Raw genomic sequence first — 26,437 nt, 5'->3', positions numbered from 1 at the left:
CCTGACCACCTGCTGCACCTGCAAGCTGGGTTTTTGCGACTCATGCACAAGGACCCCGAGGTCCCTCTGCACCGTCGCCTGCTGCAGTTTTTCGCCTCGTAAGTAATAGTCCTTCCTATCATTTTTCCTACCAAAGTGGACCACCTCACACTTGCCAACATTAAATTCCATTTGCCATTTGCTGGCCCATTCGCCCAGCCTATCTAGATCCTTCTGCAGACTCTCCACACCCTCCGCACAATTTGCCGTTCCCCCAATCTTGGTGTCATCAGCAAATTTCGACACTCTACACTCGGTTCCCTCCTCCAGATCATCTATATAAATGATAAAAAGCTGAGGCCCCAGCACCGACCCCTGGGGCACTCCATTAGTCACCATCCGCCAATCCGAATAGCACCCGTTGACCCCCACTCTCTGCCTCCTATTTGACAACCAATCTTCTATCCACGCTAACACCTTACCCCCAACTCCATGTCCCTCGACCTTCTGCAATAACCTCTTGTGAGGCACTTTGTCAAACGCTTTCTGAAAATCTAGAAAGACCACATCCACCGGCTCTCCTCTATCCACTGCCCTAGACACATCCTCATAGAACTCCAGTAAATTTGTCAGACACGACTTCCCTTTAATGAAACCGTGCTGCGTCTGCTCTATCAAGCAATTCCCTTCAAGATGCCTCGCAATTTCCTCCTTGATGACAGATTCTAACATTTTACCTACCACAGATGTTAAACTAACCGGCCTATAATTCCCCGCCTTTTGCCTGGCACCCTTCTTAAACAACGGCGTAACATTAGCCGTTTTCCAATCATCCGGCACTTCCCCGGAATCCAGCGACATTTGGAGAATAACCACCAAGGCATCCACTATCACCTCCGCCATTTCTTTCAGAACCCTCGGATGCATTCCATCCGGTCCTGGGGACTTGTCCACAATCAGCCCCTCCAGTCTGTCGAGCACCGCCTTTCTAGTAACAGTAATGTCATTAAGACCCTCCAGTCCTACCACCTTTCTATCGCTAACACCCGGCAAATTATTCACGTCCTCCTCCGTGAAGACAGAAAAAAAAGATTATTCAATACCTTAGCCATATCCCCATCTCCTACCACTAGGTCCCCTTTCTCATCCTCTAAAGGGCCAACATTCACCCTAGCCAGCCTCTTCCTTTTTATATATTTATAAAAACTCTTGCTATCCTTTTTTATATTAAGCGCTAGCCCAGCTTCATAGTTTCTCCTACCCTTCCTTATCAACTTCTTTGTCAATCTTTGTTGACATTTAAACCTCTCCCAATCCTCTTCTCGCCCACTACTCTTAGCTACTCTAAATTCCTCCGCTTTTAGTTTAACACTTTCCTTCACCTCCTTTGTTGTCCACGGCTTATTACCTCTCCTCCTACTATCCTTTTTGACCATCGGAATAAATTTCCGTTGAGCACCAAGAAAGATCTCCTTAAAGATCCTCCACTGCTCCTTAACAGACCCTCCCTCCAACGTGCTCTCCCAGTCCACATTCGCCAATTCTTCTCTCATCCTACCGTATTTCCCTCTATTCAAACAAAGGACGCGTGTCCGGGAACCCACTTTCTCCTTTTTTTTTCTTTTTTTTCCTTTCACAAAGGTGCAGAGTGTCAAAGGAAAACCTGAGAAATGTGGCAGTGGACTGGATGGGTCAAACTACCTATTCTCCTAAGGAAACCCTATGCTGTAAATAATTTATTTTCAGTAAAATGGAGCATTGATTAAACAATAGCTTGGTCCTGAGGTCTAAATTGTTGGGTTGAAGCCTAGACTACTAATTATCATTGAAGCGAATTGTAGACTCCCTACAGTGCAGAAAGCGGCTGTTTGGCCTATCAAACCTGCACCAATGACAATCTCACCCAGGTCCTATCCCTTAACCCCATATACCGTAGACACCAAGGGGGAATTCAGCATGGTCAATGAACCTAACCCACACATCTTTGGAATGAGGGAAGAAACCAAAACACCCAAAGGAAACCCACAGAGACATAGGGAGAACATGCAAACTCCACAAACAGTGACCTGAGGCTGGTGTGGAGCCTGGATCCCTGGTGCTCTGAGGCAGCTTTGCTAACCATTGCGCCACCTTATCCATTTTAAACCTTGTCATAAATTCTTGCCAGGAGGAATTGTTTCTCAAAGGGTGGTGAATTTGTGGAATGCAGTACCCCAGAGAGTGGTGAATTCTGGGACATTGAGTAAATTTAAGGAAGAGGTGGACAGACTTTTAATTAGTAAGGGTTTGAAGGGCTATATTGAACGGGGAGGAGGTGGAGTTGAGACAGGGAAGAGATCAGCTATGATCGTGTTAAAAAGGAGGGGTGGTTCGAGGGAACAGTTGCCTCCTCCTGTTCCTAGTTTTTAGCAAAAACAGGAATGCTGAAGAATACGACTGGATAAAAGTGGTTACACTCTTTGCATTTACAATGACAGGCGTGTGGAAGAGCAGTCGAACTTTCGGCCGTGACAGTATTTTTAATCTATAACCAACATCCCAATTTCTATTGAGAGTGAGAAATTATTGCTGTTAGCCAAGTTAATAAATTACGGGGCATAGCGTGTGCCACAAATTAAATCCCAAGCATAGTCTTGGTTCAAAGAACGATTAAAGAAAGACTCGTCTCAGAATCAAACCTTTCGTTTTCTTCCTCAAATATTGCTTCGAGCACATCGTAGTTTCGGACGCCAAACGCGAAGTAAATGGTCGGGTTGAACTCACTGAATTGACAATTAACAACTTGAGAAGAACATACATTTGACACGAAGCTGAATAAATCTTAACATTTAACAAACGTTTGGGGTTGAATATTATTATTAATTTTCAGGGACAGAAAAAGTTTATGTAGATTTTCGATGAATCTACTGGGAATTTCCACTTAGACCAGAGGAACACACACTAGATAGGGGGGCTCAAATGCTGGAGGATTTTTTCTCGTGTGAAATTCGGTGATTTTAATTTGGAAATTTAACTGCGATTCTTTATATGTGACCCTTGAGTTTCAAGCAGAATGATCAGTTAACTCAGGGTTTGGACAGCTGGTGAGTTGCAGTTTGTTTTAATAACTGAGAACGATAGTTAAGGGTGACTCGGAGCGATTTGTCAACGTACTAAACGGGCGATATCAATAGGGAATAAAACTTGAAAGAGATATAATATCAAATCTCTTATTCCAGCGACGAACCTCTGACTACAGAAAGTAATTTAATTTTGCACTAATGTGTAAAATGGACGATGTTGGGTCGAGCGGATTTTATAACCGAATCAGAACATTTTTAAACACATTCAACAAAGACAAAGTACGCTCAAGAATCGATCAGTAACTCGGCTGAATACAACAATCCGGTTCGCTCTACCTCTAGGAACTTTCTGATCCCACTGGATCCGACTTTGGAAAAATCTACTGTTTGGATAACTGGAGCAAACTGGTTTTTGAAAAATAACCACTTCGCTCCAGATACCCATTGGGAGAAGATTTCCACTGGTGTCTAACGCCGATCTTGCAAGACAAATCCTACCAGACATCACTTAACGCGAATGATTATTCTCCCTGCCGTGAACAAGAATTTTCGTGTTATTCAGACCTGTTTTCATTCAGTTCCGCTGACAATGCCTCCAAATTATCCTGGCCAAGAACACTGGAGATCTCAGTAAACTTCCGAAGCAGAGCCATATTCCATTCTAATTCTGTTTCTCCCACCACAAACACTGCCGGACTTTCTGAATACTTTATGGTTGAAAGATTTCGACCCTCACTTTTGGCCGAGATTTACGTTTCTGTGTTGACAATTCTGCGATTTTCATTTCAGAAAAGGGGGTAACAAACAGTGAAAGGGTTTAAAACGCATTTAAACTAGTGGATTTCGTTCTAAACATAAACCATTCAAGACCGGAGGATAAATTAGCGATATTATTGGACAGGAGGTGATCGCTTATTGCCAACGCTTGTTACATTTCGCTTCTTGTAACTATTAGAGGAGATTGTGAAATGTATATTTTAAATGAATGTTATTTTCTGCAACAAATTATTTCGAAATAGCAGTTAAAGCGGGGGGCGCAATAAACAAATGCCGAGGTGGGATCCGAATTGTGCAATAGTCGGCATTCGGCTTTCTGCGCTGAAATTTCACCAACAAAAACTCCGACCTCCCGTGGCCGTGTTTCTCATTCTGTCAGCTTCTAATCGCCGGCGCAATGGTCGGCTGTGAATGTGCCATAATGAAGGGTGGCAAATGAGAAATTAATGTCGATTCGCTGCATCCGTCCCGGCCGTTTTCTCAAGCCATACCTCTGCCCTACATCACTGGGCCCGATTGCTATTATTGTAAATTTAATTGTTGTGTTTCCCACAATCGCTGTGAAGAATCACTCACCTTTTACACCCAGCTCTATGCCAGTTCCGTTTCCATTATATTCACCCTTCACTCCACAATAATAAACTCCGGCGTCTTCAAAACGCACCTTGGCAATGCGCAAAATGGCACTCGCTTTGGTCTCAATCATGAAACTTCTCCTGGAATCTTGCTGCTGTTGTAAGAATTCTCGTTCGCCGTCTCTCCACCAGTGCACTACGATCTTATGAATATCCCTGAACAGTGGGAATGTGCAGTGAAAAGTCACCGTCTGTCCCGCGACCGCATTTGTCACATCAAGCATTTGCTGTACTTTGCTGCCGGCTTCTATTACAAAAAACAAAAAAAATTTACTTATGAGAGGGAGAGGGTGAGTGGAATATTTCTAGCAGAAAAAGGGCCGACAATAAGCTTTTATCATTGAATTCCAAATATCGTCTTTACTGAATATAGGGCGGCCAGAGGAACTCCAGAAGGTACAATAGAAAATTACCCCAGCCCTGAATTGTAATATAATTTACATATTTTCTGATGATTTTAGTCAGCTTAATTTACAGTCTTTCCTATATCGGTATTAAACTTAAGAAACGTACCTGTGAGACAAAGGGCCAGGATAAGGATGGGTTGAAACGAGGTTCTTCCAGGCATACTGACATTTGGAGCTGAATAGCGGCTAGGAACCAGAGCCTCGGCCAGCGGGGGGAGGGGGCGGGGTGGTAGATAGGGGAGGAAGGTAACTTTTGTTTCCAGCTAACACAATGTGCAATATCAGACTTGCAATCTTGCGGTTATCATGTTAGGTGTACTCGGTAGTTAAGGTCTGAAAACCACGCTGTGAGCTAAAAATTGCGCTGGTGCAACTCAAACTAAGCTTTAAAAATATTTAATCTGAAGCTAAAATCAAAGGTCACGTCATTCGAGAGAACAAGTGTGAATGTTGATCTGAGAATCGGAAAGTTGAATGAAATGTGTTGTCCATTTGGTTTCCTCTCGAGGTCCGTGTTCCGCTCTATCTGGCCATCAACATAACAGAGTGGGTAAGTGTTGGAAGATATTTTGAGAGACAGGATCTATAAGAATTTAGAGATACAAGGACTGATTAGGGACAGTCAGCATGGTTTGTGAGTGGAAAATCATGTCTCACAAATTTGGTTGCGATTTTTGAAGGGGTAACCAAGAAGGGAGATGAGGGCAGTGTAGTTGACGTTGTCTACATAGACTTTGACAAGGCCTTTGCCAAGGTACCACATGATAGGTTGTCGCATAAGGTTAAATCTCACAGGATCCAGGGTGAGGTATCTAAATGGATACAAAATTGGCTTCTTGACAGAAGCCAGAAGGTGGTCCTAGAGGGTTGTTTTTCAAACTGGAGACCTATGACCTCAGGGGTCAGTGCTGGGTCCACTGTTATTTGTCATTTATATTAATGATTTGGATTAGAATATGGTTAGTAAGTTTGCAGATGACACCAAAATTTGGCATAGTGGACAGTGAAGAAAGTTATCTCCAATTGCAACAGGATCTTGATCAATTGTGCCAGTGGGATGACAAATGGCAGATGGAGTTTAATTTAGACAAATGTGAGGTGACGCATTTTGAATCGAGGGCAGGACTCGCTCAGTTAATGGTAGGGTATTGGAGAGAGTTACAGAACAAAGATCTAGAGGTACACATTCAAAGCTCCTTGAAAGTGGAGTCACAGGTGGACAGAGTGGTAAAGAAGGCATTTGGCATGCTTGGTTTCATCGTTCAGAACATTGAATACAGGAGTTGGGATGTCTTGTTGAAGTTGTACAAGGCATTGGTAAGGCCACACTTGGAACACTGTGTGCAGTTCTGGTCACCCTATTATAGAAAGGATATGATTAAACTAGAAAGAGTGCAGAAAGGATTTAGTAAGATGCTACTGGGACTTGATGGTTTGAATTAAAAGGAGAGGCTTGATAGACTGGGACTTATTTCTCTGGCGCATAGGGGGCCCAACTTGTCTATGCTGCCTTTTTTAAAAAAAAACCCTAAATTAATCCCAATTGCCCACATTTGGCCCATATCCCTCAATATACATCTTATTCATAGAAGTCTACAAAATAATGAGGGGCACAGATCGGCTAGATAGTCAATATCTTTTCCCAAAGATAGGAGAGTCTAAAACTAGAGGGCATAGGTTTAAGGTGAGAAGGGAGAGACACAAAAGTGTCCAGAGGTGCAATTTTTTCAGTAATCTGTAAACTGTCTGTGCTTTGTATGCTCTGTCTGAGGCCAGAACTCTCCATTCACCTGACAAAGAGGGTAAACTCAAAGGCTAGTGAGTTTACTATCAAATAAATCAGTTGGACTTAAACCTGGTGTTGTCAGACTTTTTACTGCAATTTTTTCACACAGAAGGTGGTGGCTGGAACAAGCAGCCAGACACAGTAGTAGAGGTGGGTACAATTTTGTCTTTTAAAAAGCATTTAGATAGTTACATGGATAAGATGGGTATAGCGGGTATGGGCCAAATGTGGGCAATTGGGATTAGCTTAGAGGTTTAATAAAAGGACAGCATGAACAAGTTGGGCCAAAGGGCCTGTTTCCATGCTGTAAACCTCTATGACTCTATGATCACACACACAAACTTGGCTGCTACACTCACAGCTCCATACAAGCTAAATGCAAAAGAGGCCCCTCTACCCATCTCACTTCCTTAATAACTCCGGAACTCGCGCTGCGAGCATTCCTGTGATGGAGGGGTTAATCATTAACGAGACAGAGTACACCAACCACTCCATGCCCCAATGCTCCTGCCCCAACCCCATAGCAAGCCAAATGTATTTCATTTGTTCATTTAAAGATTCCCCCAATAGGGGTATTTCAGGGAGAGGAATTCTCAGATTTATCTATAATCTTACTACATTAATGGTTTCAGTGCCTTGGCCATGACAATTCAGAAACAGGTCCTTCAGCACAGAAGTAGCTGGCAGAGTCTGATCGCCCTCCGTTCCCCTCCTATTAAACTGAAAGGCATGGGCTCATTTCTCGCCCAACTTTCCTGCTCAGGCCAGGTTAGAGAAATGCAGTGCAGCCGTTCAGGGATCCTCTCAGTCTGGGGCATGGGCAGGAGACACTCAGCCTTCTCAATAGCCCCAGGCAATTCAATGTTCACTGTTTGGTAAATGAACAAAAATAATTTGTATTACATAGCATGTCAATCAGTAATCAGAAAAGCTGGGAAGTAATTCTATTGGAAATGGGTTGGAAGAGAAGCCTCGGCAAAAAAAAAGAGGAGATACACAATAAAATTCATCACGATTATAAATGCCTGTTATAGGGAGTCAGTTCATAGGTTAAAAAGTCTGCATACCCGGTTACTGGGAACAGCTGAAAAATAAGAGGTGAAATAGGAGGATAAACATCAAACTTATTTTTCATTTTCAGTGTTCACTGATTTATCCATTATTTCCTGTGCTCTTCCTCCGGTTTTCAAACAATTGCAGTTGCTTGCTACTTTAAGGCCAGTGTTGGAGTTGATTAGTGTGAATATGTTAGGAGAGAATGTTGGAAGACAAACCATAATCTCCTTTCATTTTTACCTTCTCAATTTCCTAGCCTCCCTTATCCAAGATAATTCATGGCCATTCTTCATCTGAGCAGAAACTAAATGGGAAAACTCAAACCTATGTAAAGATTACTGTTAACGTGAAGCTAGATAATTATGAGGGAAGAAGAAAAAGGAGGATCTGGTGATGGGGTGCTGGTGAGATGAAGGAAGCTGAGAAGGAGATTCACATGTGCAACACAATAGATCTATTGGACAAAATGGCATGTTCCTGTGGTGTAAATTCTATGTCATACTAAGGTGGAGCAAACAGTGAGAGGGAGTTAGATATTCAGCCAGTACTTGGAATGGTCAGTTCTCTCCAGGTAGCATTGTCTTTAGTGCACAGTTGGCACCATCAGAGTCTATCACAATAAGATGTGTTGCTAACTAAGCAATGTCAACTCCAATGCTTCTTATCAGATCAAAAGAAAACAATGCACCAAAAAAATGAGAGAAATAGATGTAAATATGAGCAGGGCAACACATGGGGAAAAAAATTCCTGAAATTCTTCCCCCCTCTATGCTCCAGGAAATAATAACAAACACGAAATACATTACCCAGCATTTGTGATATATCACAGTCTCTCAGCATGGTTCCAATTCAAAGCAGAGATTTTTTCATTCAAATTAAAATAGAAAGGAGGAAATTAGGTACATAATAAGAAAGGCCTTTAACCTTTAAGTACCCTATTTGACCTACATAAGGTGATGGGGTCATTGTAATACAATTTTAAAGATAAAGATAGCTTGTAAACTTAATTTCTGCAATTATAATGCAACTCTGAGTTCAAAGCACAAACTACCCAAACATTGTTTAGATACTCTAAGAGAATAAAATAGTGCTCTTGGAAAAATAAATGCTGTTCACAAGCTAGATACAGAAAGTTGAATAATTTGGTCCATCTTAGCTTAACCATCCAAAAAGGTGCTACCACCCTCCAATCAAATCAACCAACTGATTCTTAAATTAATCTAAGATTTCAGCCTATGTTATTTATACCATTCTTTATGTGATTCTTTTTTAAAATGCATGTTAATGCAGATTTATCATCCAAAGGATATAACAAAGCACCTTATATGAATTACTTTTTGAAGTTTATTTACAGTTGTTATGCAGGCAAACATGGCAGTCAAGACATACTCTGCAAGGTCCTACAAATCATAATTAGGTGACCAGATAATCTGTTATAGGTCATTTTAATTGGTTGAAGGATAAATATTAGCAAAGACACGGGGAGAACCCTCACGTCCACCCCCCTCCAATCACTTTTTAACATTTTAAATTTTGCAACAAAATTCCTTATGTCTACCTGAATAGGTAGATGGAGTCTCTTTTTAGCAACACATCCAAAAGTCAGTAGCTGCAAAATTCCACTCTAAAACATCTGTTTTTGCAGAACTACTGGTGCCATTTTGATCATACCTCATGTTTATTTCCAGTACAACCCATGTCAGGCACCATTTTGGTGATACCATCACTGTAGGCTTTCAGTGGTGACATGGTGGTACAGTGGTTAGCACTGCTGCCTCTCAGTGTCAGGGATCCAGTTCGATTCCCAGCTTGGGTCACTGTGTGTTTTAAGTCTGCATGCTCTCTTCATGTCTGTGTGCATTTTCTCCGGGTGCTCTGGTTTCCTCCCACAGTCTGAAAGGCGTGCTGATTAGGAGAACTGGCCATGCTAAATTCTCCCTCAGTGTAACCAAACAGGCGTCAAAGTGGTGACTGGAGAACTTCCACAATAACTTCATTGCAGTGTTAATGTAAGCCTACTTATGACACTAATAAATAACCTTTAAACTTATCAAGTACCTGAAGCAGTGTCCGCAGATCTTAACTTCAATCGATGCGTATAATTTTTGACAAAGGTCTATGTAGGTCTATTTTTACATTACAATTGAACACATATTTAGCAATAGGAAGGACCCCCTACCAGAACTCAACGATTTTCAGGCTAGTTGTTGATCAATTTCTTCAGATTGTTACTGACTCTATGGTGTGTTTGGGTGATTTGTACTGTTGCTTAAAGTTGGTGAAGTCTGTAGAACAAGGTCTGGCACAGGGTGAAGACCTTGATTCTCACTTCAATTGCTCTGTTCAGATCACTTGCTTCCAACATGACAAGGAAAATCAGCAGATATTACGGAGGACAAGCTGCTCAAATAAATAGATTGAATAGAAGGGATAAACGTGTGGAGTTTTCAGGGAATACATCTTTTGCCTCAACCTCACTAAAGGACAGTATGTGCAATGTTGCCATTTTGTGAAGGAGGTGCTCAGAGGAATACATTGCCTCATGCAAGTAGACCTGAAATTTCAAAATGGATGATGAAAGTACTACTACTGGCTATGAAGGTGACCACAGCCCTGAATATCATGAATCCGGATCATTTCAAGCTAGTGCTGGTGAAAGCTCTAACAACTGCCCAGGTATATCCTGCACACAAGAAATAAGACAAAGCTAACCTGGCCAATTACTGCCCCATCAGTCCACTCTCAATCATCAGCAAAGTGATGGAAGGGGTCATCAACAGTACTATCAGGCAGCACTTATTCAGCAATAATTTGCTCACAGACACTCAGTTTTGGTTCTATCAGGGTCACTCAGCTCCTGACCATTACAGCCTTGGTTCAAACATGGACAAGAACTGAATACTAGAGGTGAACTGAAAGTGACCACGCTTGTTATCAAGAGTGTGGCATCAAGGAGCCCTAGCAAAACTGGAGTCAAAGGGAATTGGGGAAAAGCCTTTACTGATTGGAGTCATACCTGGCACAAAGGAAAATGGTTGTGGTTGTTGGAGGTCAATCATCTCAGCACCAGGACATCACTTCAGGAGTTCCTCAGGAAAGTGTCCTAGGTCCAACCATCTTTAGCTGCTTCATCAATGACCTTTCTTACATCATCAAGTCAGAATTGGGGATGTTTGCTCATAACTGCACAATGTTCACCATTCGCGATTCCTGAGCAATCCATGTCCAAATGCAGCAAGGCCTAACAATATCTAGGCTTGGGGTCGTCAAGTGGCAGGTAACATTCATGCCACACAATGCCAGGCAATGACCATCTCCAACAAGAGAGGATCTAATGCCCCTTGACATTCAATAGCATTACTCCCACAACATCCTGGGGGTTAGCATTGACTAGAAACTGAACTGGACTGGCCATATAAATACTATGGCTACCAGAGCAGGTCATAGGCTTGGAATTCTGCAGACTTCTGACTCCCCAGAGCCTGTACAACATCTACAAAGTACAAGTCAAGAATGTAATGTAATACTCTCCACTTGCCTGGATGACTGCAGTTCCAACAACACTCGTGAAACTTGACACATCCAGGGCAAAGCAGCTTGCTTTATTGCTACCCCTTCCACAAACATTCAATTCCTCTACCACAGCAAAGAGTGGCAGCCATGTGTATCATCTACAATATGTGCTGCAGGAACTCACCAAGTTTCCTTGGCAACACCTTCAAAACCCACAACCACTACCATCTGGAAGGACAAGAGCAGCAGAAAACATGGGCACACCACCACCTGGAGCTCCCCTCCAAATTACTCACCATCTTGACTTGGAAACATATTGCTGTTCCTTCATTGTCACTGGGTAAAAATCCACTCCCTCCCTAACAGCACTATGGGTGTACCTACAGTCAGGGACTGTAGTAGTTCAAGAAGGCAGCTCATCACCACCTTCTCAAAGACAATTCAGGGTGGGCAATAAATGCTGGTCCAACCAGCAACGTCTAAATCCCATAAATGAATAAACAAAAAAAATGCATCCTGGGACAGGCAAATTATTTTTTCTACAATATGGTTTGATGCAGATAACTCCTTTTGCTTATATTTCCCACACCAATTATCTTTCCTCTTCCCTGAATGAGACCATCAATTTCACTATAATAAATGCCTAAAATCTGATGTAGAATAAATCAAAGAAGCAGTTGTTGCCTCAGCTATCTCTATACCTGCCAGCAGCCCAATTCCAAGCAAAATTGGCAGGCTGGCAGTAGGGTCATCTACCAACATCTCAGCCAAGGATTCACATACCAGAAATTCTCAGACAGAAAATATAAATTGGAGGGAACACCAACAGAAAATACTGCCCAAAAAATCGTAAGATTACAAATTAAACACATTAGTGTATCACTACAAAAGTTGTAAAAGGCAGTAGAGTACTATCAAATTCACCCTGCGAAATGCTTGAAATTTAGAAGGTACCACTATGAGAAACTTGTAGCAGGCACGATGAAGACAGATGATTGTAAAGGGGGACCAAATATAAACAGACAAGCAAAATTAAAGATTTGATTCACAATTATTACAAAAATGTTTTTAATTCAAAAATTAAAACTGTTCCAAAAATATTTTAATTAGTATTACCATACACTTTATGGCAATTGCAAATTTAACACCAAGATCTCACAAACTAAGTAAGTCTTTCTTCAAATGTATAAACATCTGGCACAGCCAAAAGCAGCCCAGGTGAAATGCAATGAGGATCTAACTGCCACCATCATATATCTGATCTTAAAAGATGCACATACCACATAAGCCTCAATATCAGCAAGAACACATCATTCAACATTTTGATGTTTCATCCCATATCAGTTATTACACAAAGCAGATGTGCCATCACTCATTATACACAAACGAAAAGTCCCAGAACCCTTTTCTCTCTTGTGTCTTCTTACGCTGACTGATGCTTCGCTGGTTAATGTGTTTCACAAACTTCAGTGTTTCTTTATCTCGGTAGATCAAGGCCAAGGAGTTATCTTCTGGACAAAGAGTAAGTAACTGAAATAAAATACAAGGCATTAAAATGTTTTCATTATAGTGAATTAATCACTTGCTTCTTCCTTTCCAAACCCCTACTTACACTTTATCTTTGGTTATTTTATGGATGGCACATGATATCTCAAAAGCCTCAGGTCTTTAGCTTAGTAAGGCTGTCTTGGGTGATTTACAATCCTTATTTTAAGCCTTTTCTCATACTGGAGTACGAGACTTGCATTTAGTTTCTCCTTAGGACGACATGGCCCCATTTTCAGTGAGCTTGCTAAATCTAGGAATTCAATGTATGGAATATTTTAGAATCTTCCTACACTACTGCAGACACCAATTAAGGACTTGGTGCATTTAAGTGCACTACACTGCTACGCCAAAAGATTATTGCATCATTAATATGTAGAGCCTTTCCTTTCAGTCTTCATGCTAATCCAAATTCTCCACTTAGGAAGAATGGGTTTGTTGCCAGTAGTCACTGTTAGTGCTAGTGCTGCCTGACAGTCCCCAACTCAAATGGAAAAACTCTTAGTTTTAGTCTCCTAGTATGCGTCACACCAAAGCTACACATGGGTTTGCTTTTGGAATGCCTGCTGTTATTGAACAAGACACTACCAGGCATTTCTGAACATGAAATTCATAATGCTTTGACTGAAAGTAAGTGATATTTGCTGATGACACCAAGATTGGTGGAACGGCAAATTGTGCGGAGGGTGTGGAGAGTCTACAGAAGGATCTAGATAGGCTGGGCGAATGGGCCAGGAAATGGCAAATGGAATTTAATGTTGGCAAGTGTGAGGTGGTCCACTTTGGTAGGAATAATGGTAGGAAGGATTATTACTTACGTGGAGAAAAACTGCAGCAGGCGACGGTGCAGAGGGACCTCGGGGTCCTTGTGCATGAGTCACAAAAACCAAGCTTGCAGGTGCAGCAGATGGTCAGGAAGGCGAATGGGATGCTGGCCTTCATAGCGAGGGGGATTGAATATAAAAGTAGGGAGGTCTTGCTGCGGCTGTATAGGGCATTGGTGAGGCCGCAGCTGGAGTACTGTGTGCAGTTTTGGGCGCCGTACTTACGCAAGGATATTTTGGCCTTGGAGGGAGTGCAAAGGAGGTTTACTAGGCCGATGCTGGAGTTGAGGGGGTTGAGCTATGAGGAGAGGCTGAATAAATTAGGCTTGTACTCGTTAGAGTTTAGAAGAATGAGGGGAGATCTCATTGAGACATATAAAAGATGATGAATGGGATGGATAGGATAGAGGTGGAGAGACTCTTCCCGCTCAGAAAGCATAGTAGGACTAGGGGGCACAGCCTCAAGATAAAGGGGGGGCGGTTTAGAACGGAGTTGAGGAGGAACTTCTTCACTCAAAGGGTGGTGAATCTCTGGAATTCTCTGCCCGTTGAAGTGGTGGAGGCTACCTCACTAAATATTTTTAAGACGCGGGTTGATGGGTTTTTGATAAGAGAGGGGATTAAGGGTTATGGGGAGAAGGCGGGAATGTGGAACTGAGCCACAACAGATCAGCCATGATCTTATTGAATGGCGGGGCAGGCTCGAAGGGCTAGATGGCCTACTCCTGCTCCTATTTCTTATGTTCTTACGTTCTTATGATATTGCACTTGGATTACCAGGTTGCTTGAGATTATTAATTTCCTTTCGATTACAAAATAATACATGAGAAAGACACTAAAAGAACACATGGCCCTTAAATTTCATGCTTTTGGGCCTCCACATCACCAGGTTAGCATTTGACTGTATTTTAAGTGTTCCAAAATCTTCATGACCATTATATGAATTTAAATATTAATAATTTTGATCAAGACTTTTTTCTTTCGACCTACTTTAAATGTGGTATTTCCTAATTTAAATTTACGCTGTTCAATCCTACTGTCCTGACTTGCCTTGGACTGGTTTCTTTATCATTTGACACTTCAAATATCCTCATCAAGTTTACTACTTAAAGTCATTACCTGAATCAGAGGTACCCCAGGCAGACACATGATTGCAATACTTAGGGATGCTGCTTCATGAGTCCAACAACCTTTGCAGCTGGACGTAAAAGATCACGTTGCACAACTTTGAAAAATATCAAGGAAGTTCTCCCGAGTGTCCCAGTCAATATTTACCCCTCAATCAAAATTACCAATTAAAATTTCTGGCCATTATCACTGCTATTTTTGGGAGTTTGTGTGCCCAGATTGACTGCTGAGTTTCCTAAATTACACTAGTGATTAGCCTTAAGAATTACTTCATTAACTGTAAAGTGTGTTAGGGTGTCCTAAGATGTTGAAAGGCGCCTTATAAATGCAAATTATTTATTTTTTGGACTTCAAATTGAACTTCAGTAAACAAGAAGCATACCTCTTCATCTTCTTCCTTTGCGACGTATGAAGTAATGCCACCAAATTCATCACTCCAGTCTGAAACAGAGGAAAAATATATATTTGACTTTCCTAATCCTCTTCCTTTCTGTTGCTTGCTGATAAAATATTTTCCTCTACCACACAGGAAGTCAGCCTTTGTCAGCATTCTTTCTGGTTGTATCACAGCTTAGTATGGTTCCTGGTCTGCCCAAGACCACAAGGAAGTACAAAAGGTCATGAATGTAGCCCAATCCATCACACAAACCAGCCTCCCATTCATTGACTGTCTACACAGCATAGCAGTCAGCATAGATAAGGACCCCACATACCCTGGACATTCTCTCTTCCACCTTCTTCCGTCGGGAAAAAGATACAAAAGTCTGAGGTCATGTACTAACTGACTCGAGGACAGCTTCTTCCCCTGCTGCTATCAGACTTTTGAATGGACTTACCTTGCATTAAGTTGATCCTTCTTTACACCCTAGCTATGACTGTTACACTACATTCTGCACTCTCTCGTTTCCTTCTCTATGGACGATATGTTTTGTCTGTACAGCATGCAAGAAACAATACTTTCCACTGTATGTTAAATAGACGTCGCTGGATTCCGGGAAAGTGCTGGAAGATTGGAAAACGGCTAATGTTACGCCGTTGTTTAAGAAGGGTGCCAGGCAAAAGGCAGGGAATTATAGGCCGGTTAGTTTAACGTCTGTTGTAGGTAAAATGTTAGAATCCGTCATCAAGGAGGAAATAGCGAGGCATCTTGAGAGGAATTGCTTGATAGAGCAGACGCAGCACGGTTTCGTTAAAGGGAAGTCATGTCTGACAAATTTACTGGAGTTCTATGAGGATGTGTCTAGGGCGGTGGATAGAGGAGAGCTGGTGGATGTGGTCTTTCTGGATTTTCAGAAGGCATTTGACAAGGTACCTCACAAGAGGTTATTGCAGAAGGTCAGGGGACATGGAGTTGGGGGTAGGGTGTTAGCGTGGATAGAGGATTGGTTGTCAAATAGGAGGCAGAGAGTGAGGGTCAATGGGTGCTATTCGGATTGGCGGATGATGACTAGTGGAGTGCCCCAGGGGTCGGTGCTGGGGCCTCAGCTATTTACCATTTATATAGATGATCTGGAGGAGGGAACCGAGTGTAGGATGTCGAAATTTGCTGATGACACCAAGATTGGTGGAACGGCAAATTGCGTGGAGGGTGTGGAGAGTCTACAGAAGGATCTAGATAGGCTGGGCGAATGGGCCAGGAAATGGCAAATGGAATTTAATGTTGGCAAGTGTAAGGTGGTCCACTTTGGTAGGAATAATGGTAGGAAGGATTATTACTTACGTGGAGAAAAACTGCAGCAGGCGACGGTGCAGAGGGACCTCGGGGTCCTAGTGCATGAGTCGCAAAAACCCAGCCTGCAGGTGCAGCAGGTGGTCAGGAAGGCGAATGGGATGCTGGCCTTCATAGCGAGGGGGATTGAATATAAAAGTAGGGAGGTCTTGCTGCGGCTGTATAGGGCATTGGTGAGGCCGCAGCTGGAGTACTGTGTGCAGTTTTCGGCACCGTACTTACGCAAGGATATTTTGGCCTTGGAGGGAGTGCAAAGGAGGTTTACTAGGTTGATGCCGGAGTTGAGGGGGTTGAGCTATGAGGAGAGGCTGAATAAATTAGGCTTGTACTCGTTAGAGTTCAGAAGAATGAGGGGAGATCTCATTGAGACGTACAAGATGATGAATGGGATGGATAGGATAGAGGTGGAGAGACTCTTCCCGCTCAGAAAGGATAGTAGGACTAGGGGGCACAGCCTCAAGATAAAGGGGGGGCGGTTTAGAACGGAGTTGAGGAGGAACTTCTTCACTCAAAGGGCGGTGAATCTCTGGAATTCTCTGCCTGTTGAAGTGGTGGAGGCTACCTCGCTAAATATTTTTAAGACGCGGGTTGATGGGTTTTTGATAAGCGAGGGGATTAAGGGTTATGGGGAGAGGGCGGGAATGTGGAACTGAGCCACGACAGATCAGCCATGATCTTATTGAATGGCGGGGCAGGCTCGAAGGGCTAGATGGCCTACTCCTGCTCCTATTTCTTATGTTCTTATGTACATATGACAATAATAAATCAAAATCAAACAAGGACATCCCATGATAATTAGATGGAATACTAGATGGGAAGTGCAGGCCCATAGATTTATTCACTTTCACTATTAAGCACATCACACAACGACGCAAATGACCTTGTTTCCTAGAACAACACATTGTGGAACCAACTAAGGAAAAAGTTATTTTAGATCTAATATTGTGCAATAAGGCAGGTTTAATTGGCAAAAGATTGTTTGGAAAAATGTGATCATGATAAAATTAAATTCCAGATTAAGTTTGAAAGAACCATTCTCCAGTCCCAATCAAGAATCGTAGGCAGAATTTTACCATCCCATTGCACCCATTTTTGGATGCGAGGAAGTGCTGAAGTCGGGCGTGTGGGTTCCTGAGGACGTAAGTGCCTACCATCGGACAGCTCCATGCTGCTCACAGGGGGTCCTTTTGTGGTGGCCATGTGGTGTTTCGGGACAGGAAAGGGTCTGTGAGTGTATGGGGTGGGGGGGCGGGGGTGGTGGGGGGAGGGCTGCAGCTGATCACAGTGCCCGATATCTGATTTTCAGCATGGACCTAGATCTCAGCACTGGCTTCGGGGGGTGCTGCTGGGTCCTAGTGCATGCAACACTGTTCCAGGTTTTGGGGGGCTGGGGTGGTGCTGGAAAACCTTTGACTTTTCAAGCAGCAGTATATGTGGTCACTACTGCATGAGTTCTGAATGTGTGTTACTGGGAGAAGGATGGAGGGTCTGAGTCCCATCTTGGGGGGAATCGGGTGGTGGTGGACAGTATGGGCAGTGTGTGTTGTTGGGCTAGGGGTAATCAGTGTTCCTTAACTTCTCCATCTGTCCCTCCTCTTCTCCAAATCTATACCTCCCCTCCCCTACCTTCACATTGACAAGATGGTTTTTGCGAAGCAATCAATTGATCTTGCAGCTGGAGCTGGAGGAGGAAGAGCAAAAGGATGAATTGCGGGCAGAGGAGGCCCAGGCCTTACCACTCGCATGAGTAGAGAGAGACAGCAACCAGAGGTAGGATGTGGCCACCATTCATCCAGAGAGAAGGGGTGTAGGAGAAGAAGGGAGTGGAGACCCCAACAGTTCCCAAGTTTCGTTTGAACAAACATCAGACATTGCCTGCTGCCAATGGCTCCAGCAACGAAAAGAGTCAGTGCAAAACCTGTGTCACTTGTTGCAGGACCTGGCACCTCGGGGTAGGTTGGGGGTGGGAGGGGTTTGGTGGTGTGGGGAGGGTACTCACTCTCGCTGGCATTGAAATCGACGGCTGCATTAAACTTTTATGCTATCAGGTCCTTCCATACCACCAGTGGAGATGTACGTGTAATTTCCCATTCAGCTGTCCACAACTGTGTGAAATAGGTCACGGATGCCCTGTATGCACGGGCTGGTCAGTACATCAAATTTCACTTGGGCCAGGCCCAACAGGAAGCCCGGGCTGCAGGATTCACAGTCATCGCAGGGATGTAACATGCAGGGGGCTATAGACTGCACCTACATTGCCTTCTAGGCCCCACTTCGCAATCCATGACAATTCAAGAATAGAAGGGGTTTCATTCCCTAAATGTGCAATTGGTTTATGACCAAAAGGTAAACATCATGCACATTTGCACAGACACCCTGGCAGCATGCATGACAGCTTGATACTGAGGAGCACAGACATACTGGAGGTCCTGAGGAGGAGCCTAAACTATGGGGATGGCTCATGGGCGAGAGCTGGTACCCACTTCGGACTTGGCTGACGACGCCTGTGCAGAGGCCTGATACTGATGCGGAGACCCAGTATAATGAGACTCACGTTGCCATCTGTTCAATAGTGGAGAGATGCACAGGGCTCCGCAAAATGTGGTTCAGGTTTCTGGACCACTCTGGTGGTGCCCTACAATATAGTCCCCTGATTTCTTCTTGCATTGTGGTGGAGTGCTGTGCTTTTCACAACTTGGCACAACAGCAAGGAGACCCTTTTGAAGGAAGCGGGTGGTGTGGAGGCCAATCGGCCAGATGTCACTGGGGAGGAGAACGCCCAGCAGGATGAGGAGGAGGAAGAGAATGACAAGGCCGAGCACGCCACCCAGGCGCTGGAGGGCTGACAGCAAGAGTCAGGCATGCAATGTCTGTGAGGAGACTCTGATCATCAGACACTTTGTTCACTAGCGGCCCGTATTTCCGCACATGGATTCCATCCTCCCTCCTCCACAAAGTCCTACTATCTCCTGCAACACTAACACCAGAATAGTGGGCCTGGGTAGGAGGGTGTTGACGATGCACCATTATGATGATGTCCTGATGCAATCTAGTCTGACTCCTACCTAAGCTCCGTATGCAAGCTGATACCTGGACTCACATCTGTGTAGTGGATAAGGGATCTGTAAACCCCCATATGGAGCCCCAGGGTCAGTGGAGTGAGGTGGGGGAGGGGAGATAATCTCTCCAGGGTTCTGGGATACCAATGCCTGCATTTTCTTATTGAAATAACATTGAGGGGCCTCCCCAACTGACATCAACATGAAACATCACACTGGCAACCCTCAAGGGTGGAGGATTTCAAAAGAGTCAAATCTGAGACAAATTAGTCACAGGTGGTGAAAAAAACATGTATTGTTGACAATAAAAGTGTCTAAATAATAAGTGCCAATATAAAAACATGTGAACAGAAAACATTAAAGTGCTTAAATATCTATCTAACTAGTGGTGCCCTTCACCCATGTCATCTTTGTGCAACTGCAACTTCCTAACATTGCGTGGCCCACCATTATGTCTTGGTGCTCCCCCAGAATGTACATCGGAGGTAGAAGGGGTCAGCTGCCTACCATGGCCCTTGGCCTGTGATGCGGTTCCTCTGAAGGGCCTGAACCTTGAGGGCCTGGCTGGCTCCCAGGTGTCTGGGATGTAATATAAAAGTAGGGAGGTCTTGCTGCGGCTGTATAGGGCATTGGTGAGGCCGCAGCTGGAGTACTGTGTGCAGTTTTGGGCGCCGTACTTACGCAAGGATATTTTGGCCTTGGAGGGAGTGCAGAGGAGGTTTACTGGGCTGATACCGGAGTTGAGGGGGTTGAGCTATGACGAGAGGCTGAATAAACTAGGCTTGTACTCGTTGGAGTTTAGAAGAATGAGGGGAGATCTCATTGAGACGTATAAGATGATGAATGGGATGGATAGGATAGAGGTGGAGAGGCTCTTCCCGCTCAGAAAGGACAGTAGGACTAGGGGACACAGCCTCAAGATAAAGGGGGGGGGGGGGGGGGGTGCGGTTTAGAACGGAGTTGAGGAGGAACTTCTTCACTCAAAGGGTGGTGAATCTCTGGAATTCTCTGCCCGATGAGGTGGTGGAGGCTGCCTCGCTGAATATTTTTAAGACGCGGGTTGATGGGTTTTTGATAAGCGAGGGGATTAAGGGTTATGGGGAGAGGGCGGGACTGTGGAACTGAGACACGACAGATCAGCCATGATCTTATTGAATGGCGGGGCAGGCTCGAAGGGCTAGATGGCCTACTCCTGCTCCTATTTCTTATGTTTTTATGACACCTTCATCCCGCTGCGCCTCAGATGCCCTGGTATCTGGAAGGGGGGAATCAGAAGGTGTAGCCACAGCCACAGTCTCCTGGCTGGAAAGCCTGGGCTTGAGTCCTTCCTGCTCCCTTGGAGTCCCCGGGTCACTTCATGCGATGGCAGTGCTTCTGCAGTGAGTTCCAGAAGCTCCAGCATCAGCCAGCCCTACCAGTCCTGGAGGACCATCTGCATTTTACCCCTGGTGGTCAAGTTCTCTGTGATCACCACCTGAGTTATGAGCCACCTATCAACGGTAGCAAGTGGCCTCTGAGACTGGGCCACACTCTGCAGCCCCTCAGCCTTGGCCCTCTGTGACCGGACCATATTTTCAAGCGCTGCTGCCATAGCCGCTGTGACTCAGCATTGTCCTGCTGGGTCTCACGCAAACCCCCAAGCCTCTCAGTCATGGACTGCAGAACCTTGAGAAGCCTGTTGAGTTTCTCAGCTGTGACTCACTGTGACTCAGCCGTGGTCCTCTGGGACTCCGCTGTGGCCTGCTGTGATTTAGCCATCACCTGGAACCTGCCACTCATGGTGAGGATTCTCTGTCCCAGGCTTTCCACCGCAGATGCCAGTGTTAGCCTGGGAACCTCGCAATAACTGGTCCACCTGAAAGCTTTGAGACTCCTCCCAACAGCCTCACAGTTGGTCCAGTGTGGCTGTCAGCCCCTTCTGAGCCCCTGGCTCTATGGCTGCGATGTGGAGATGCTGGCATTGGACTGGGGTAAACACAGTAAGAAGTCTCACAACACCAGGTTAAAGTCCAACGGGTTTATTTGTAGCAAATGCCACTAGCTTTCGGAACTGGCTGTTCCTTTTGTGTCTTTACATGCCCTGTTTGTGATCAGAACTCCCACCCACCTGACGAAGGAACAACCAGTTCCAAAAGCTAGTGACGTTTGCTACAAATAAACCTGTGGAATTTAAACTGATATTGTGAGACTTCTTACTCTGTTGCTGCATCCCCAGCAGCTGAGAAAGAAGTGATCTCAGAGGCCCAGCATGTAGACTGGGGCCAAATGAGTCCTCGCCTCCAGCAGGTCCCCTGTCCCAGAGGCCTCCCACATTCCCTCCACCATCCAATGTACGTTATTAGATGTATTGTGCTCACCAGAGAGTGACCCAGAAACCTCACCACTAACTGGACCAACCAAAGTGAGAGTATTTGAGAAGCTGAGTTGTGAGGTGGAAGCTGACGCCAAAAGGGTGCCACCCTTGGAGGTCCCTTCACCCGCATCCTCTGAGGAGTCATCCGAGATGTCAGGAGCAAGATGGGTGGGACCACAGTGGGAGCTGTGATGCCAGATGGCATCATGCTGCTCCTGAATAGGGGAGAAAATGTATACCCATCATGATCTGTACACCCATTTTGCTTCCTTTCATTTAGCTGGTTTTAATTATACACTCATTTTTCTTTTGCTTTTATGTTAGCTCTTTTCAGCATTCTGCCATTCACACTTCTATAGGCACATCTTTCTTTAAAGCTTGTTCCATTATCACTCCCTAAGTCATTCTGACCACACCCCTGCTGCTCAAGTATTCTGCCACCTCCTGCTTAGTTTGGCCAAGTAGCCTTGCACTACCAACTCTTTTGGCAATTTATCACTTCTATTTTCCAACCTATCACAGACTATCCCTTTTGTTATTTTTCTACCTCTCCTCTTTCACTCATTTTAAACACATTACATTTCCAGTAACTTCCAGTTCAAGTGAAAAGTCACTGACCTGAAAATGTTAACTTTATCTCTCTCCACAGATGAAACTGACTTGCTGAATATTTACTGCATTTTCTTTTTTAGTTTTTCAGCATCTTTAGTATTTGGTTTTTGATGCTCTTTCCTAATGAGTTGCACATTCACCAGTTATAGAAATCACACAGCTGATGAAGGCCACTTGAACCACCTTAATTCATAGATTCATTCCTGAGATGGTGGGACTGACACGAGGAGAGATTGATTAGGGTTGTAATCACTAGATTTCAGAAGAATGAGGTGAATTCTCATAAAAACATTTAAAATTCTACCAGGACTAGCCACCGAAGTAAGGAGGACGTTCCTCATGGTGAGGGTGTCCAGAACCACAGGTCACAGTCTGAGGATACAGAGTATACCGTTAGGACAGAGATAAGGAGAAATCTTTTCACCCAGACAGTGGTCAGCCTGTGGAATTTACTACCACAGAAAGTAATTGAGGCCAAAACATTGAATGTTCTAAGCAGTTAGATAGAGCGCTTGAGATGAAGGGGATCGAAGAATATAGGGGGAAGGTGGGATCAGGCTATTGAGTTGGATGATCAGCAATGAATGGCAGAGCAGGCTCAAAGGACCGAATAGCCTCCTCCTGCTCCTATTTTCTATGTTTCTATGATGCTAAATTTTCCCAGTTCAGCATTCAATACGTTCTTAAAATATTCCAGAGTTTTCAGTTCCATTTCCCTGTGACAAGAGTAAGATGCTCCTGAAATCAGTCCTAAATTTGTATCACATTTGTTGCTTTGATATTAAAAACATTGAGAAGATTATAATCACATTAAATGTATGGCTGGTCTGAGTACGGTTCACTTTTCTCTTAATAGTAACATTGATTTAAATCCTGAGCCGCAATTTGCTATATTCTTCTACCCAGTAGTCAAGGAGCTCATCAACACAGGATTTATGTGGAGTACATTGACGAGGACTTTTGGTTCAGTCTGAGTTTCACTATGTTCATTCACATATTGAAATTGCACAGACATCTGATTCATAAAAAATGGAAAGTTTGCGAATAATAACAACCAGTCATACAAAATCCAAGGTAAATATGCACGTTAAACCATCAAAAAAATACAAATCTACAAATGGGTCAACTGAAATATAATAAAATCCACTTGGATCAGCAATACCTCAAGAGAAGTGAAATGGACTATTGATTATTCTTTAATCCAATTTGTTTCTACTTTTGCCAACTTTATTCCACCTCTCACAATTCAAATATCCTTCTTTACAGCTCCTTAAGTGGGTTAAGAATTCACTTCTGTCAGAATAAAACTGTCAGCTCATACCTTCACATCCACAGCACAACAGCAGATCCAGAGCAAACTCCGCATTTTCTACATTGGTATCATGAATAAGTGTGTAGAATCCATTTCTCCAGTGTCGCAATTCCCCTCGGCAAACAGGAACACTAGGGCCTGTGATGAACAAACATAAAAGTATATTCACAGTCTTTAACCTATTACTTTTGAGTTTCTGAAGAACTAAACATTGCTTTGGCCTGTTATTTTTAATTATAGTATCTTATCTTTTTATGTAGCTTCATTGGAACATTCAACAATTGACATTCAGGTGACTTGTCTCAATACTCAGACTTGTTACTCACACATACATAAGTGATTTAGAGCAACATATTCCAGATTATTTGTTTAATTCCAGAACGCTAGTGTGGGACTCCACTTTCTCACCCCCAAAATGAATTTTGAATTCTATCATACTATGGTCACTGCTCCCTAGAAGATCATTAACCTTGCATTGTATACAAATTCTAACCAAGCCAACACAATAAATTAGCAGATAGGCTGTCTGCCCCAACGCGCTACGGACAAAGTCAGCGGTTTGTGACTCCTAGGCCCTGATTTTACTGACACTGCTGCCCCGAAATCCAGGTGAGCAACACTCGCAGAACAGCATTCTCTGTTGGCCTTGGGCACAATCTTACAAGACTTGGGCAGCCGTGCCAATAAAATCAGGGCCCAAATCTCCTCTGTGGTGCTGATAGCCTCATTTTACTTGGAACCTATAATGTTTTGGCACAACCAGAACTTCATTAGCCAAACAATTCAACCCAAAACCGCCCTGCCAGGTGACCGAGACTTAAGAAATAGGAGCAGGAGTAGGCCATCTGGCCCTTCGAGCCTGCCCCGCCATTCAATAAGATCATGGCTGATCTGTCGTGGCTCAGTTCCACTTTCCCGCCCTCTCCCCATAACCCTTAATCCCCTCTCTTATCAAGAACCCATCAACCCGCTTCTTAAAAATATTTAGCGAGGCAGCCTCCACCACTTCAACGGGCAGAGAATTCCAGAGATTCACCACCCTTTGAGTGAAGAAGTTCCTCCTCAACTCCGTTCTAAACCGCCCCCCCTTTATCTTGAGGCTGTGCCCCCTAGTCCTACTGTCTTTTTTGAGCGGGAAGAGTCTCTCCACCTCTATCCTATCCATCCCATTCATCATCTTATACGTCTCAATGAGATCTCCCCTCATTCTTCTAAACTCTAACGAGTACAAGCCTAGTTTATTCAGCCTCTCCTCATAGCTCAATCCCCTCAACTCCGGTATCAGCCTAGTAAACCTCCTCTGCACTCCCTCCAGGGCCAAAATATCCTTGCGCAGGTGCGGCGCCCAAAACTGCACACAGTACTCCAGCTGCGGCCTCACCAATGCCCTATACAGCTGCAGCAAGACCTCCCTACTTTTATATTCAATCCCCCTCGCTATGAAGGCCAGCATCCCATTCGCCTTCCTGACCACCTGCTGCACCTGCAGGCTGGGTTTTTGCGACTCATGCACAAGGACCCCGAGGTCCCTCTGCACCGTCGCCTGCTGCAGTTTTTCGCCACGTAAGTAATAGTCCTTCCTACCATTCTTCCTACCAAAGTGGACCACCTCACACTTGCCAACATTAAATTCCATTTGCCATTTCCTGGCCCATTCGCCCAGCCTATCTAGATCCTTCTGCAGACTCTCCACACCCTCCGCACAATTTGCCTTTCCCCCAATCTTGGTGTCATCAGCAAATTTCGACACCCTACACTCGGTTCCCTCCTCCAGATCATCTATATAAATGGTAAATAGCTGAGGCCCCAGCACCAACCCCTGGGGCACCCCACTAGTCACCAACCGCCAATCCGAATAGCACCCATTGACCCCCACTCTCTGCCTTCTATCTTAACTCATGTTGTTGTACAGCTTTTGAATTTTATCTAGTTACTTCTTGACCTCAGAATAGAAGCAGGACTCCACGCAAGCAACTTATCTCTGTTGCCTATTTACCATTTAAATAGTAAATATTTACTATTGGAGCAGGGTCATCCTGACTCGAAACAGTAGCTCTTTTCTCTCTCCACAGATGCTAACAGGTGTGCTGCGATTTTCCAGCGTTTTGTTTTTGTTCCAATTCATCTCTACGTGCCTTCTTCCATCATGACAATCCTCCCTTCTGGGAGGACATATCACCCTGCAACAGCCAGCCTGCTATGCTCTGAAGGAAAGCACCATTAGGTGTTTGATTCTGGATTCTGCACTCATGTATAACCGTACCTCTAATTTTATCTGGGTCTTGCACTGTACCCCTTTCTTTCCTTTATCCCTTCTTTATTGCATGAGTACAAAAGGGATGGACATTTTAAAACCCTTTTCTCATGCTTTGTGTGTGTACATAAAACAAACTAACCTTCTTATTTTATCTTATCTTGATTTTGCTGCAAGGTTATTAATAGGGGATTCGAAGGTTCCAAAATCAGGGGTTGGGGAAAATATGCTGCCATTCATAAAGGGGAAAACAAAAACAACAGGGGCAAATCTCCCATCCTACTACGCTGTTTTTTTAGCGCAGCAGGCCAGGAGATTCAAGCGCCAGCCAATTGCGCAATTCATGCAGGGCATCCAGGCCTGAGTGCATCTCCCAGTGCCAGATTTCTGACGCCATCAGCTCCAT

The 26,437-nt window shown here is 44.1% G+C and overlaps 1 protein-coding gene across 1 annotated transcript in view; it reads right to left on the bottom strand.

Annotated features, from left to right (window-relative positions):
* Positions 1-12,239: 12,239 nt before the first annotated feature.
* ogfod1 (2-oxoglutarate and iron-dependent oxygenase domain containing 1) overlaps positions 12,240-26,437 on the bottom strand; it is a 34,252-nt gene continuing 20,054 nt past the window's right edge. Inside the window, exons 11-13 of the mRNA XM_080187203.1 lie at positions 23,787-23,915; positions 15,095-15,153; positions 12,240-12,745 (exon numbers count right to left, since the gene is read on the bottom strand). Of these exons, the coding sequence (XP_080043329.1) occupies positions 12,584-12,745; positions 15,095-15,153; positions 23,787-23,915 (350 nt within the window). The 3' untranslated portion in view covers positions 12,240-12,583. The remainder of the gene's footprint in view (positions 12,746-15,094; positions 15,154-23,786; positions 23,916-26,437) is intronic.

This window comes from Carcharhinus amblyrhynchos, chromosome 4, assembly GCF_965287045.1.
Source record: "Carcharhinus amblyrhynchos chromosome 4, sCarAmb.v2.hapA, whole genome shotgun sequence".
Taxonomy (NCBI): domain Eukaryota; kingdom Metazoa; phylum Chordata; class Chondrichthyes; order Carcharhiniformes; family Carcharhinidae; genus Carcharhinus; species Carcharhinus amblyrhynchos.
The sequence above is the reverse complement of the archived record's forward strand: the minus strand, read 5'-3'. Positions and strand labels throughout refer to the sequence as shown.